Genomic DNA, 15355 nt, shown 5'->3' with positions numbered 1-15355 from the left:
GAAATTAGTAAGATCATTAGCATCAGTGAAGGATTTATATAATTTAAGAAATGACTACTTAACAGAAAGATTAAACTTTCAACTCATGACAAATGAGCGGTTAAAAGCACAGTTAAGAGATGCAAAAAATGTAATAAATTGAAATTGAAAACCATAACCAATGTCAGAAGGCAACAAAACCATATAAAAAAGTTAATATCTACCATATGAAAGGCAAAAAACATGACCTAAATGTCATATAACTAATGTCTACGCCTAACGTAAGGTACAACCAGTTCAACACTCAACACCTGGTCATTTTCATCAAAAGAATAATGAACCCTGTAACGCACGTTAATTCGAGCTGCTTTCATAAACTTCTTCCACCTGGTTAACGCATATCGAAAACCTCCGTCGATTTTTCTTTCACGTCTAGTACCGTTAGTAAATTGTTGTGGGGGATCTAGATGCATAAGCCTAACGGTGATATCTTTTAAACCTTCATCAAGTCTAGCCATCCGTGATACAGGATCAGGAATCCTCTGTATTGTTGTAAAAATAAAATTAATAATAAATATGAAACTAAAAGAAGAATGTTTATTAAGTAACAAAAAATTGTAACACTTGTTTTTTAGAGGTCTGTAAAATGATATTAAAACTTACAAAATAACGTTCACAAGCCATACGAACAAAACGACGAACACCACCAGGTATTTGTTCATCAACTTCATTTTCAACATCGATAGGTGCAACGTCAGCCTGCAAATTAAATATATAACATGTATTACATTAACATATATAAAATATATATTTAAGTACCAAAATATAACTTACCTCATCAACATCTACATCAGGAAAATTCATTTCAACACCGTTTTTTGCAAAAATTTTAAATGGAAAAAATTACCAAAAACTTTTGTAAATAACAAAAACAACCTGCCTTCAACTGTAACTGACTGGCAATTACGTCAATACCAGCGGTAAAACCGACTTTACCGTCAGACGTTTCAATGGCAACGTTAAACGTTTTGTTATCTAATAGTACAGTAGAGATTACATCATTTGATGAATAATCATATTTTTTTTGGCAGGATACATTCAGGAATGACCTGTGAGAATGATAAAAAAAAAGAAAAAAACAAATTAGTTTTAATATAAGTAAATTAATACATCAACACATTAAGAAAAATAAAAAATAGAATTTATCTTACATAAAAATGAGATGATGGAGGGAGTAGATACGTCCAGAAAGAGCCACGACTAACCCCATCAACGAAATATGTTAATTTAATCGTAGTAGAATCTACAGGATTAAATACTACCAAACAGCCTTTGGTTAGTCGCAAATGTTCTACAACATTGGACCAACCATGAAAAAAGAATAACTTTCCTTTAGCAGCGCTTAAAGATACATTAAATAATCGGCCATCTTCAATGTGTATAATAACATTTGTAGGGCCTTTATCTACACCCCGTAATTTGACCGCAACGTCATCTGGAATGGACTAATAAAACAAACAATGGCAAAATTAATTATAATTACAGTGAAAATATATAAACTATGCAATAATAATAAACTGTATTTAATAATAAGAAAAATAAAAGAACAAAAATAACTTATGTAATAATTTATCATTTACTAGAATAACTTCATCTGCTACATTCATTAGCCTACAGAACCAGGGTCCTCTGAAACTGATTTAAAAATTTTGATGTTAATAAAGTGTAACATGTTAATGTTAGTGTGAGAAAAAAAAACAAAAACATGAAAAAAAACACAGATACTACATATGAAATGTTACATAAACTAACAAAATGAACAAAAAATACCTTGATGAACTTTCTGCCATATGAAATACCTACAAAAACAGGTTACATAAACAAACCACATCAGATGAATTATTAAAAAAATTATAAATAACAACATAAAAAATAATGTGAACGACATGTTATAATAACAATCTATATAACAAACCTCATCAAAAGTATCTTTTATTCCAAAATCTATAATAAATGGAGGCAACCGATGATATAACCATTATGATACATCATAATAAAAAATCGTGTAGCCAACTAATTTACACTGACAATTAAGAAAATTTAAAACCCCTTAAAATATATAATACTATTATTCTATAATCAAATATAGATAAAGTGACCTCAAAAGTTGATAGATAACATAAACATGTGATATAAAAACAAAATCATAAGAATTTCCATGACAATCAGAATCAGGATTTGTATAACATAAACTTAATCAATAAATCAGACTAAAAAAACATATAAACGGAATCATATCAAAATAAAAAATTCATAAAAAAATATATTCAACAACAATCGGATTCAATGTTTCCTATATACATCATAATCTGCATCAAAATCGGTTTTAGGGTTTCGCATAAACATCATATTGTATAAGAAAACCATAATCTTAAAAAACCTTAATAAACATATTTTAAAATGCCAATGGGATTTATGCTTTTGAATGACATTCACAAACTTATTAACAATCCCAATCCAATAAAAGTTATTTTACATAAATTGAAATAGAACTTAAGAAAGATATTCATAACAATCGGACCTAGGGTTTCGTCTAAACTTTATAGAATAAATATACATTATAAATAAAAAGTATTCTGAATGAAAATCGGTTTTGGGTTTTGCAGAAACAACGTATTCGTTAACAAAACCATAATCTTAAAACGCAAAAATGAACATATTTTTAAATACCAATGGGATTTAGGGTTAAATAAACAAAAACATAGTTTAAACACATTAAAAAAAGGAGAAACACATGAATAATGATTAAAGAAGTAATTTAAGAAAAACAACTTACAGATTTGTAGAGGGATATGTGAAATTCAGAAATCGATTCAAGAAAAAGTAGATGTAGATGAAGACGGTGAAGAATGTAAAAGCATCTATATATGTAGATCCACTGAAGAACTTAATTGTTATATGGAAACCGATGGTATTCTTGGAAGAAGATTGGAGTGAAGTTGAAGAGTTATTTGGAACCATACCTACAAAGGAAGTAACTAAATTTTTTAAAAAATATAACGGCAACCTAATTATAGAAAAAATGTCTAATTAAAGAAACATACTTATAATATCAAATTGATAAATTAAGCATAAAAACATTACTCTGTTTATAGAAAAAAAATGTTTTTTTAAAAAAAAAATTAACTCTTCAACTTCACTCCAATCTTCTTCCAAGAAGACTGCCTCTATGGAGTCTCAGATTCATTACTATGTCACGAAAACTTAGCTTGGGTTTCTGTTTCCCAGATTCATTACCATGTCACGACAACTTAGCTTGACAATATCATTAAGGGCTTCGTTGTAGAAGACTGCCTCTATGGAGTCTGTGTTATCTGTTATTTTTGCGTTGAGGCAATACCTGTAGACGTAGGACAACATGCAAGTATTAGCCTTAATTTCCAAAAGTTGGGGACTATAGAGGTTATTTTACAAAACCACAGGGACTATCTGAGCATTTTACTCAAATATTAATGTAATTCTAAAGTAAGTTATATATTTATTTGTTTAGTTTATATGAAATGATATGACAACTTCATTAAGTTTTAAAACCACACAATATGAAATGATATGACAACTTCGTTAAGTTTTAAAATCACACAAACATAATCACTTAAATTTGTTGATTAAATTTTAATTGATTTTAACATATTAGTTAATCTAACCAATAACGAAAAAGTAACCGATGAAGCTAGACAATTATCTGGTATTTGGGAATGAGACCTAATATAATATTACTTTTAATTTTTGTTTTCCTCTTTGCGGGATGGGAGTATGGGATAAGTGGTACCGACCGAACATTTCTTCTATTTTAGATCATAAACCTCTGATCCTCTATGAACTTATAGATTACTTTCATACATAAAGCCTAATAATCCTTATAATTATTCCACTAATACATAGTTGAGTGAACTTTATGCTTCCACCATTCTCACACCTATGTTTTTCCCCGAATGAATAGTTTCTATCATAACTATATCGATCTTAGTTATTCTTAAATACTGGATCACAAATATATTTGTAACACACAACCCTCATAACAACAAACTAACTTTTTGGAAAAGTTGATTTCGTTCAAGCCACCAGCAATAACCTCTAACTACAACTACCCCACTTAAATTGTAGTCCTATCAAATATCCTCACTATTGTAAATTCCTTTTCTAATCATACGATTGAAAACATTCCCCCAAACTTCAAAGGTTAATGATTAATGAACAAAAGCTCAAACAGGTGGATTAACTGTTAACATAAGCAGTAACCAATAGCACATAATGCCTATTACACTTAACCAGTCCTAACCAAAATACTACTTTTCATACTAACCTCAAATCGATTAAAACCAATTCATATCTAAAAAAATTAGACACCACACGATAATCACCATAGATAAACTACTCAACTCATCAAACATCAACACAATTCACAACAATATAGTGTGAGACTTACTTGAAAATCGGTTCTTCTTCTTCTTCTATATCATCGTCCAAGCAAACGTATCGGTCTTTTTCCGCAAATGATGTCTTGCCACATTTGGGACATTTCACATAAAACCAGGTGCGTGACTCATCGATTTCTGTTATTCTTGCAGTGCATGTGTAGTGTCCTTGTTGCTGCGTTATGATTAAGAGGTATTAAAAGCAAGGTTGGAGTAAAACAATTAGTTCAACAAAAAACTATTTCCTCACTATATAAACTTAAAGGACATAATTCATAAATAAAGTACATGAGGAAAAAATTAGTTTACCGCAGTCTTGTTGTAAATTTTCTTCTTCAGTTCAGCAATGGTGATGTGGTTTAATGATGCACGTTGTTCTGCAAGTGGCACTAATTCTTGAAATCTATAACAACATATAAATGGAAAATTGTTAGTTTCTTATTTATAACTAATAATTTAGTCTTAAGAATTGATTGTCTTATCAAAAGAGTTGAATGTCTTATCAACATAGCTCAATCTTTCATCGTATACCTTTTCACGTATGTCTGAAGATCTGGGATCGGTGGATTGATAACAATTGTAGTTGATGTTGTGGACTCAAGTTGTAGTTTTTTGAAATAAGTTACCATGGTAGCAGTTATTGCAAATACTTTGCCAATGATGTCCTCTGTTTCAATCATGTATGCCTTCTCATCCCAGAGTGTTACTTCGATTTCATTACGCCTACAACAAATGTCTATTTATTGGTAAAGTTGTAATATTACTTTCAGATTTAAGTTGATACTTTAGCTTTCATCTTGAATGATGATCTTTCGTAGCTTTTTTCCACTTCTAAACATGATGGGTGATACCTCCTCGACACGCCCTATGTAGTCTGGTTATTCATATAATCTTGTTAGTAAGTAACATTGATTTCTTTATTAATTATACTTTTTTTATATTTTTACATGTAAGTAGCTTTGGTGGCTTCATTCTTGGTGCAAGATCATCATAGGTTGCAAAGTTATAATAGTAAGTGGGTATGTCTTTGTCAAGTAAAGGTGTAAAAGTAGCCCTTTTCCCAATTTTCAGTGAAGCGACGTGTGGTACCGATGGCATGTATTGGCGTTGTGGAGATGAGACATACTTGTCAACCGTGTAACAATGTTGTACATTGATAAGTGAGTCAAAGTATTCTGCTTTGGTAACATCTGCCACTGCTTCAATTGTGTCTCCCTGTAATAGATGATGTTAATTTCTGGCTAGTAAAAACGTAAGTTAATTGACATTATAGAAGGAACCTTAGTTTGATGTTTAGTAACTTACATGTATATCAACTAATAGGTAACATAGGTCGATCATTTTCTCCTTGTTTTTAAAGTAGGGGATCCACCTTTTTAGAACTCTAACTTCAAGGGGTTCTGGTGGGTCTTCTGGCTTGACATGAGACACTCTTTTTGGAGGCATAGTAACTGCGTCTTGGATGCTAATTTACGGGTAGAAAAAAGAAAATAAGTAACTAATGCAATGTCAAAAAGGGAAAGTTATAGCATTTATTATATTGGATTTTAGACAGTAGTAGACGTTAATAAAAGCTTGTGAGATTTGAAGATGAGTTACTACTACAAAAACTGTGAAGACAAAAGATATGTCATATATCATTCTGTTGTATTTACTTTTATGTCACACTTGTGATTTCTCATTAATAATTCTACATATAATGGATGGTAAACTAAAAGCATGATGTCACACCCCGTTTTTCCACGTGTCTCACCGGTGGGCCCGGTGGGGGATTACCGTGACGATGTTGGCAACAATATAGTCAAACCACACAATTATATAATGCACAGCGGAAGCATAAGATAAATATATAAACTTCAACCTTGATCGTAATATCAAATGTATTACAAGGGTTGAATATATCCACAGTGGATCGTAAATAAAGGTAAAGTATTGTTCCATCAGATACTGCAATCAAGCTTGCGAGGCTTATCCCGACGCTAGGGAGCTAATACCAGCCAATTACGTTTAGGTACCTGCACTTAATCTTTTTGGGGAAAATACGTCAGTTTACACTGGTAAATACATTCAACTGACACATTTGAAAATGTTTATTAAAATTGATTTGAATGCACAAGGCACAAACTCTTTTATAACTTGGGAAAATTCATAATGATCTTGTGAACGTTTTACATGTTCTTTTATGCGTTCAGTAGCCCGGGTCGTGCCGGGTTAAAGATCTATAGACACACCACGTTTGCGTAAAACCGTAGTATAAAAACCAACGGCTACGTCTTTTAATTTTAATGTCGACACTTTATACCGGGTGTACGCCTACACCGGGATGTCGATGGTCGTGGCCATTTCGTAAAATGATGCCGAGGATATCCGGGACAACGGTCATTAAACCCCCCAAAGGCTTATAAGCAACAAAACTGTTTAAATGAGCCGATCATATTTAATCAATTAACCACCTAAGCGATGGAATTATATAATGCTCAATCAAGCGGTATTAATATACCGTAACCCAAGCCCATATAGGGGAAATAAGTTAAAGTATTTACCTTTGCAAGTATAAATCCTTAATTTAGATCAAGTCACCGATAGCTTTTACTGGGGCTCCTAATCTGGAACGAAGGTTTTAATTAACCTCTTAGAATCCTAACGGTCCTTGTATTAGCCGTAGCTTAAACCGGTTGATTCCGATATATAGATATGGTTAATTCGCACGAAAAGGCGAAAACCGAGAATGGAGTATGATTTGGACCCAACAAGTTCAGTGACTTGTTTTATATGGGTTTATAGTTCATACTCTGGATTTTTGGGGTTCAAATAATATAATTTGACCCATATCGGCTATTGCACGAAAACTAGTTCCATGGGCCGTACCGTGTGCGCAAATAGGCGAAACGGTTAACCATAAGTGTCCTACGCTTATTTCCTAAGTCAATATGCCTTAAAAGTATTTTGGTATCAGTAGGATACCTTCCGTAATGCCCGTAACGAGTTTAAGTTAATATTATGCCCCGTAGGGGCTTTTCGGTCACTTTAAAGACTTTTAAAAGGGATTTTCGAGTTCTACAGGAAATCTGAGTTTCCCGAACAGCTTATAAAGCTTAAAATACTTTATTTATTATTTAAAACCAGTAGCAACTGGAATCGGGTCAAAAGACCTTGTAGAACTCCCGTTTTGGCCAAAAAGGGCATATTCGGTATTTACCGAACCGTAGCCATAACCGCAGGTTATGAGCAAGGTAAAAATTATTAAAAATCTTTAAAATTCCCAAAATATTATTTTACCACAGTGGGTAAAAGTTTTGGTGACGAAAACTTGGGTTAGATGGGCGTTATGCTAATCGCGCCGTTAATTACAAAACTTTCTTAAAAGTGCGCTTTTTAGCATAACTCTCATTCTAGACCTCGGATTGACGTGAAACTTTAAGGACATGCTTATAATTTAACAAGCAAGGTTTTGGTCCGTTCACGTGTCCGAAATACTCGTTTTAATTTTAAAAGGCCGTTACGGTCAACTTTTAGGCGAATGACGGAAATACGTAAAAGACTCGGATAACTCATGAACCGACCACAGAGGCGTATACCAACATGTGACCTGGTCCTAAGAGAGTCCTAAGGTATATTTATACCTCACTAAAACGGGTCAGAACTGAAGTCAAAGCAAAAGTCAAACTTATGCGACTTTCGGCTCCGAACCGGTTCATATAGTAAATGATCGATTCAAACGAGCGCAAACAGGTTTATATACTTATTATCATGTTTTATGATTGTCAAAACAGGTTCCATAACATATACATTACAGATTATGCATAAATCGCTAAAATAGCTTTCTGTTGACTTTTTAACCGCACGTTTGACTCGACATTTGACATAGTTAGAGTGGTGATCAGAGGGAACCCTTTTAGGGGTTTATTACCCACATAAATACCAACTCATAACCACTTTTGATTCGTCATAAGACTGAACCATTACTGATTTATTGTAAAGTCAAACCGTAGTTACGACGGTTTGGTTCTTAGCCATTTACTAAGGAAATGTGAAACCACAAAGGGTTAGATCACTTACAGAAGTTGTGTTCTTGCTTATGGAGCAGAGAAGAGGACTTGAGAGCTCTTGAAATGATCAGAGGTGTGTGTTTTGATGTTGTGAATGTTTATGTTGCATACTAGTGCTATTTATAGCAAATGTCATGCCTCTATGATCATTACAACTACCACAATAGTCCAGAGATGATGGGTAGGTGTCCCAGAGGTGTATGGGTCGAGTAGGGGGCACCCATGCCTCATTTATTGGAGGTTGATCGTTCACAATGCTCAAAAGTCAAGAAAACACAATTTTTCTGCATCTGGGCGTCCAATGCGGCCCGCATGGAGGTTCCATGCGTTTACAATGCGGGCCGCCTGGGATCTAAACACCAAACGCGTAATTGAGGAGGCTCGCGGCCCGCCTCAACTTAACCCATTATGCAATGCGGGCCGCGTAGGGTTAAGATTTCAGAAATTTTAAATCTTTTGTCATGATTACAGAATCTGGCCATTAATAACGAAATCTTTCGTAATGATTTGCCTGACCTTTCGGGTTTGAAGGGGTAACTTTGCGGTTTGGCCCTCGGTTATTTACCGATAGGGGCCTCGTGTTATTTACCCGCATTATTAAGTCCCCAGTTTATTTATTAATTATATTGGAAAGCCTTAACTTTCACTGTTGACGCTTTTAACCCTTCTGCTACGAATTCGATCGTAACTTTCTCGTTTCATATCGAAACTTCGCGAAATTCATATATATTATTTTAGTGAGGGTATAATACCGTTACAAAGTCTTTGGAACGTTAAAGGGTCACTCAGAGGTATTATTAAACATGTTGACACAGTTAACCCCTGTAGTTTGTAATCTCTCACTTTCTTCCGCGTTTTGTTTTTGTACGATCTATAATTTATTCGTTTGAAGGTTTAAGCATTATTTAGGGATACTATACAGTATATTTACCCTTGTTGACATTTATAACCCTCGAATTTATATATTTTCAAGGTTTGTCAAAATTAGTCCTTTATTTATTATAGATGCCACGTGTAAACAAATGACACGTGTTAACACATCATTGGACACAAAAATTCGAGGTGTTACACATGATACTTTTCATCTCTTTGGTAAATGTAAATTAATATAAAACGTAAGAGTTATTGTACGGACAGAAGAGCTATGTAGGACCACATAACTTGTACCTGAAAGGGTCCTTGTTAGAATGGCTATGAAGAGAGACAAATGTCTCAAATGACTGAACTAACCTTAAGATTGGTTAATGTCTATCTGATGTAGAAAATCAGAGTAGACTATGTTCTTCGTAACATTGGATGGCATATCCTTCATTGGGGTTGTTAGTATTTTTAAAGAGTCTGGGGATGTTGCCCTTGATAATGCCACATATAATTGACCATGGTCGAACACTGGCTCGGGAAGGTATACCCCGATCTTGTTAAGTGATTGGCCTTGGCTTTTGTTAATTGTCATGGCGTAGCATAGTTTAATCGGAAATTGCTTTCTCTTGAAAGTGAAAGGTAGTTCGTTGTCTGTGTGTGTCAGAGATATACGTGGTATGTACACACGGTGGCCAATTGCAGTACCAGTCACTATATGTGCCTCAATCACCCTTGGAAGCAATTGTGTAATTATTAATCTTGTGCCATTGCACAAACCAGCTGTTTGATTGATGTTACGTATTAGCATAACTGGTGTATTTACTTTTAGCTCTAACTGATGTGGCGGCAGTTCACTAAAATGCAGCAAGTTCAAATACTCTGTTGGGTAAAGCATTTCAATATCACCATGGCTTCCTAAGTTGGGTATCATTGTGTCAGTGCTGAGATATATCTTGCTATATCCAGGGCTACATGCAAGAACCATGTTATTAATCTCTTGTGCAGTTTCATTTTTAGGACAAACAATTGCTTTGTTGTGAAGAATTTCAGTTGTTGGATTCTGCAAAGTGGCGTCATCATAGATAAACTGAATAAGCTCTTGAAGTGCATTATCACTATAAGGTATGACATAGTCTAACGGGATCTCGATGTTTCTAGTGTTTTGGGGATTGTCAACGTCTGGAGTTCCTAATTTCCCGTCACCTACATCAAGCAACCATGATGAGAACGTTGCAATCTTGGCTCTGTGATTTGCGTCTAGATTCGTACTTTGAAAGCACATGTTTTCTGTCAATTTGTACACTTTAAAATGTCTCCATAGATATGATCTTGGAAGAGACGATGATAAAATTACATTTTTTGAAGCCTTTGGTATTACTGGTAAAGTTTGTCGGAAGTCACCCCCAAGTAATATGGACTGGCCTCCGAAAGGTTGATGAGGTCTATTCAGCAAGTCTCTAAGTGTTCTGTCAAGTGGCTCAAAGCATCTGCGATCATTCATAGGTGCTTCATCCCATATTATGAGTGTTGTTTCTGTTAGCAACTGAGCTAGATGAGTGTTTTTCTTTATGTAACAGGTTGACTGATCTGTTAGATTGAGCGGTATCTTAAATCGCGAATGAGCCGTTCTTCCAGCAAGAAGTAACAAAGACGCAATACCAGATGCAGCCACTGCTAACACAATTTTACCTTCAGAGCGTAAGGCCGAGATGATAGTAGTCCATAAGAATGTCTTGCCTGTTCCACCATAGCCATAAATGAAGGCCATTACTTGCTCCTTTCATTCTAATGTAGACAAAACATAATCGTATATGCTCTTTTGTTGTGGATTGAGAGCAGACCGTGATGACATATGTTCGATTGCAAGTTGTTGCCTTTCGTAATTTCTTTCTTCCATGAGTAGTCTATTTGTCACAGATGCAACAACTGTTGGATTCGGCATTGGCAGCCCTAACTCCGACAATGAGGAAGACGATCCAGTGCGCAATAATAGTTCAAGCTCATACAAAACATGTTGCATCTTATCATCATCGTTTAAGAGATGATGTCTATGCACAATGTCATCAGCCATTCTATGCCAATGCATATCCCACAATTGTTTAGGGTTTGACACCTCACAATATAATGGCATATGTATGAATAGGTGTCGTAACTTAGAAGCTGTAGCCCAAATAGCAGCCTCAACGAAGGTATATGACCATTCTTTGTCATCACCTAGTAATCCATGCCTTTCGCATGCAGTACGGTATGTTGAGCATACCTTCCAGAAACTGTACGAATGTCCTCGAAGGATCGACAACCTTTCTGGTGTGACAGCAATAGACGCAGGTAGAAAGTTTCACCACATGCTGGGTGTACGTAGATAAGTCTCCCAATCGCTGGTGTTCTGTTTGTTATTCTATGTATCCACGTCTTACTTGAGGCATCCCATCTATACTCTGATAAAAAGTCTACGTAATTCAGATGTCGTCCACTCTCATCAATGCAATTGTTGTAAAGCCATTCTGTTAATGTAGTACGCCTTGATAATGGGTTTCTAATAATGTTTTCTAATTGTTCATTGTCCCTGAAAGTTACACCTTGCATTTCTTGCAAGTGAACAGCTAAAACCTGTACTGCAGGATTCCTTTGATGAATGTGGAAATCAAGAATTCTCCAAGCTGACTCATGTGGACATATGAATCTTCCATCAACATAGTTCTTAATCTCGTCGATTTCAAACGTAGTGTCACCTTCGGTATCACCAGAAGAAGAAGGACCTTTACTAATGTTAAAACGAATACGATCAGAGCCCTTTGATATGTACTTTAAGAGGTACTTTATCAACATGCTCCACCCGCAGTACTCAACATTTATGTGTGCTTGGAAGTGTAACAGTATGGTGCGGTGGTATGGGACAACATAGCTGTTATCAAGAGCAACGCCACCTTTGAGGACAGTATTCCCAATCAACCATCTTTTATAATGTGCATATCCATTCTCGTCAATCACACTACTTTGTTGATAAGCCTTTGGAAAGTTCTTAGAGCACATACCGAATGACATACATGGCGCGTTGGGTCTAACAGTACCGCATGGTCCACGTATCATGAAGTCGGTAACAATCCTATGCAGATCCGAGTCCATTACAGGATCTGGAATTTCTGCCGAAATATACCTATCAAGATGAGTAGCGTCAGTTATCTTATTAGTTTCGTTTATCCATAACAACAAATGACAGTGTGGTAGACCCCTCTTCTGAAATTCAATCGTGTATAAATCCGCAGTAACTTTCCCAAAGGCCTGTTATTACGAAGAAAGTTGACAAATGAGAAAACTTTCATATAGAAAACGCGAGCTATGATATCGGGACGGTCTTGTGCTTTAAGTACTGGATACTTAGTCAAATATCTATGAATTTCAGGCCAGTTAACGTTGCACGTAAAAGTGATGAAGTATTGAGGGTTTCCATGTACTCTACAAATCGCTAACTCATCTTGATAATGCTTGTACATGTATCGTGGACCCTCCATAAATGATGAAGGTAGAATAGTACGTTTTCCTATATCACGTCCCTCAGTATCACCACGACGAATAGCATCATGTATGCCTTTCAACACGTCACTTCTTAGATAACTTTGATTACGTCTGTAATATTCTAACCTATTCTGCTCTATACACACGTAGGCGTCAACCAGATATTGCTGGAATAGACGACCTCCTCGCAGCAGCAATGTGTAGACGTTAAGACGATCATGAAGTTGATAACTATAGAACATATTCATAGACATATTTTTGTCCTCTTTTCCAGAAACACCAGAAAGTCGTAAGTCATGGGACCAACCACTTTCACCATAAATAAACAACAAAGGATATTGCAAAGCCATGTATAACGAATGAAGATTGCTTATTCGTTGTGGACCAGTAGCCTTATGCTGAATAACAATGTCATATCCATCAGAATTGGGGTCTTGGTCAGTGATAATTGCACCAATGCAATCAGGGCCAGGTCTATCATAAGACAAAGAATTATATGAATTGTATAAATGAATTGTAAATGAAGGTAAGTTAGACGAAAGAGTCAAATCTCTAGCATTTCTGAAAAGCCTCACCAATTTATTACACCCCTCAAGGGCTGTAAGAATTGTAGAGACAACATCAACACTTAACCGTGAACGTGTATTGCCATCAAAGAATCTAAGCCTATTCGCAATTTCGTTATCAGTATCATAGATATACATTTGCAGAAATCTTGATGGTTCATTATCTGTAGGACACAATGAACCCAACGAATGATAAACCTGGCCCTCAACCTTAAACACGTATGGCGCAGACCCAGTATTAATAGAATCGTCTACTTTGCCACCGAAAGAAGTCATTGCGAACATAGAGTTATAAGCACGTATGTTTGCTAGAAAGTCTGCTCGACCAAACAGATCAACGAAAACCGATAAAGGATGATTAGGAGGTGGAAACTTCACACGTCCAGTTTTACAACATTGGTTATATCGAAGATGACGGGTGGTAGATGTAGCAACTATACGCTCATCAAACCAAAAAAAAGCACCATAATGCTCACAAACATTAGTACAGTCTCCATTGTCCAAATATAAGGAACGACCAGAAGAAGAGGAAGCATTAATTAACGAACAGACCCTAGTACGCTTACGTGATGATGACATCTTAAAATACAACTAAAAGTATCATAACAGTAACACGACAATAGTATTAACCTCTAGCATATATGCATAACCAGACGGATGACCAGAATAAAAAGTATCAACCTAAGAAGAGACCCTAGTACGCATGACATTTTAGAATACGACTAAAATTATGATAATAATAAACACGATAATAGTATTAGCCTTTAACACGTATGCATATCTAGACGAAAAGTTAAGAAAAAATTTTAGTAAACCACACTTCAATAAGGCATAAAACATATTTTCCTTAATACGTACCTTAAAAGTAAAGTAATGAACTTTAGACAATCTTCAAACGATCCCAGCCACCTGAAAAAGGAAAAGGTTAAAAGGTTGTCCATCATATATGAATATAGGATTCTAAATTTCACTTATTTAAAAGCATAGGGTATATAACGTACAAAATCCATTGTTGAAGTACTAAATCTGGATGAAGTTAGAAGAGAAATAGTAGCAACAACTTGAGATCTTGTAAAGCCAACCTCCAAACTGTGTAAGAAATAGGGAACATAACATATTAGTAATGCGAACAGAAATCTTTTACCCGCAGTGGTGTAACAAATAAAAATATGCTACTTAAACTGAGCCACTAATTACAACTTCAAAAAACGACAAACCAAACGAAACCAGCTAGGGCAGGTTGGTCAGCCGGACCGGCCAAATTTACCGGTTATTGCTTAACCGTTTCATTTGGGCATATTGAACTTTTAAAATTTTTATTCAAAATCTTTAATTTTTACTAAGTTTTGAAATGAAATAGATGGGTGATGTTTAAAATAAGTTCACATAGCCTAACTTATTTTTTTTTATCAGTAACCATCAGCTAGCAAAACAGGTATTTTGCATGTTCTACCCATTCATACACTTTATTAGATTCAAATAAACCTTGGTTATCTTTCTTATTAGAAGTTTATAAAAGTATTTCTAAGTTAAATTAACATTATCAGAAACTTTAAAAGTTACATCCAAATATGAAAATGACATATTATTTTCATCAAGTAATCTAACTAAAAGAACAAAATTAACCTATAAATTATTATTTGTGGGTCAAAAAAATGTTTAAACATAAGGGTCCAGTAATCTAAGCCCAACAACATCAGCCCGAATCTAACTAAACATCCCCCTCTTTCCTAAAGCCATTTTTTTTTATGAAACTATGGTTTTTAACCCATATAAAATATGTGTGATATAAGCATTTTCATGTAGGTCTCATGCTGTTCTTCAAAACAAAAGGCTCTTTTTACAAAGGAATGGATAAAGATTATCTCAAGTAACGACTCAATTCAAATATATCCCAAAAGTGGAAAAA

The 15355-nt window shown here is 34.9% G+C and overlaps 4 protein-coding genes across 4 annotated transcripts; all 4 read right to left on the bottom strand.

The window, feature by feature from the left end:
• Nucleotides 1-213: 213 nt before the first annotated feature.
• Nucleotides 214-5306, bottom strand: LOC110944434. Its single transcript, XM_035974050.1, has 10 exons — nucleotides 4986-5306; nucleotides 4764-4857; nucleotides 4466-4629; nucleotides 4343-4369; nucleotides 3277-3379; nucleotides 1810-1838; nucleotides 916-1088; nucleotides 814-824; nucleotides 643-738; nucleotides 214-521 (listed from the first exon to the last, which is right to left on the bottom strand). Exons 1-10 carry the CDS (start codon nucleotides 5132-5134, stop codon nucleotides 243-245), a joined length of 1125 nt encoding a protein of 374 aa, XP_035829943.1. The 5' UTR covers nucleotides 5135-5306; the 3' UTR covers nucleotides 214-242.
• LOC110863783 lies at nucleotides 5240-5911 on the bottom strand. The gene is made up of 3 exons (XM_035974049.1): nucleotides 5760-5911; nucleotides 5402-5669; nucleotides 5240-5328 (listed from the first exon to the last, which is right to left on the bottom strand). The coding sequence occupies exons 1-3, from the start codon at nucleotides 5898-5900 to the stop codon at nucleotides 5240-5242; spliced, it is 498 nt and encodes a 165-aa protein (XP_035829942.1). The 5' UTR covers nucleotides 5901-5911.
• A 3823-nt stretch (nucleotides 5912-9734) lies between these two features.
• On the bottom strand, nucleotides 9735-11132 carry LOC110944445 (ATP-dependent DNA helicase pif1-like). Its single transcript, XM_022186109.2, has one exon. It carries the CDS (start codon nucleotides 11130-11132, stop codon nucleotides 9735-9737), a length of 1398 nt encoding a protein of 465 aa, XP_022041801.2.
• A 12-nt stretch (nucleotides 11133-11144) lies between these two features.
• Nucleotides 11145-14025, bottom strand: LOC118479500. The gene is made up of 3 exons (XM_035974048.1): nucleotides 12736-14025; nucleotides 11782-12646; nucleotides 11145-11668 (listed from the first exon to the last, which is right to left on the bottom strand). The coding sequence occupies exons 1-3, from the start codon at nucleotides 14023-14025 to the stop codon at nucleotides 11145-11147; spliced, it is 2679 nt and encodes an 892-aa protein (XP_035829941.1).
• Between the last annotated feature and the right edge of the window lie 1330 nt (nucleotides 14026-15355).

The sequence above is a fragment of the Helianthus annuus genome, chromosome 6, assembly GCF_002127325.2.
Source record: "Helianthus annuus cultivar XRQ/B chromosome 6, HanXRQr2.0-SUNRISE, whole genome shotgun sequence".
Lineage (NCBI taxonomy): Eukaryota > Viridiplantae > Streptophyta > Magnoliopsida > Asterales > Asteraceae > Helianthus > Helianthus annuus.
The sequence above is the reverse complement of the archived record's forward strand: the minus strand, read 5'-3'. Positions and strand labels throughout refer to the sequence as shown.

Bases quoted from the DNA above. Each gene is read 5' to 3' on its own strand.
- LOC110863783 (XM_035974049.1), bottom strand. From the start codon at position 5,900: ATGCCTCCAAAAAGAGTGTCTCATGTCAAGCCAGAAGACCCACCAGAA. The intron at 5,670-5,759 runs GTAAGTTACTAA...CATCTATTACAG, and splicing joins ACCTATTAGTTGATATACAT to GGAGACACAATTGAAGCAGT. The intron at 5,329-5,401 runs GTAAAAATATAA...ATGAATAACCAG, and splicing joins GCCACCAAAGCTACTTACAT to ACTACATAGGGCGTGTCGAG.
- LOC110944434 (XM_035974050.1), bottom strand. From the start codon at position 5,134: ATGATTGAAACAGAGGACATCATTGGCAAAGTATTTGCAATAACTGCT. The intron at 4,630-4,763 runs GTAAACTAATTT...ATCATAACGCAG, and splicing joins AAATTTACAACAAGACTGCG to CAACAAGGACACTACACATG. The intron at 522-642 runs GTAAGTTTTAAT...ACAACAATACAG, and splicing joins TGGCTTGTGAACGTTATTTT to AGGATTCCTGATCCTGTATC.
- LOC118479500 (XM_035974048.1), bottom strand. From the start codon at position 14,025: ATGTCATCATCACGTAAGCGTACTAGGGTCTGTTCGTTAATTAATGCT. The intron at 12,647-12,735 runs GTACTTAAAGCA...TCGTAATAACAG, and splicing joins GATATTTGACTAAGTATCCA to GCCTTTGGGAAAGTTACTGC. The intron at 11,669-11,781 runs GTAAGACGTGGA...CTGTCACACCAG, and splicing joins GTATAGATGGGATGCCTCAA to AAAGGTTGTCGATCCTTCGA.
- LOC110944445 (XM_022186109.2), bottom strand. From the start codon at position 11,132: ATGGCCTTCATTTATGGCTATGGTGGAACAGGCAAGACATTCTTATGG.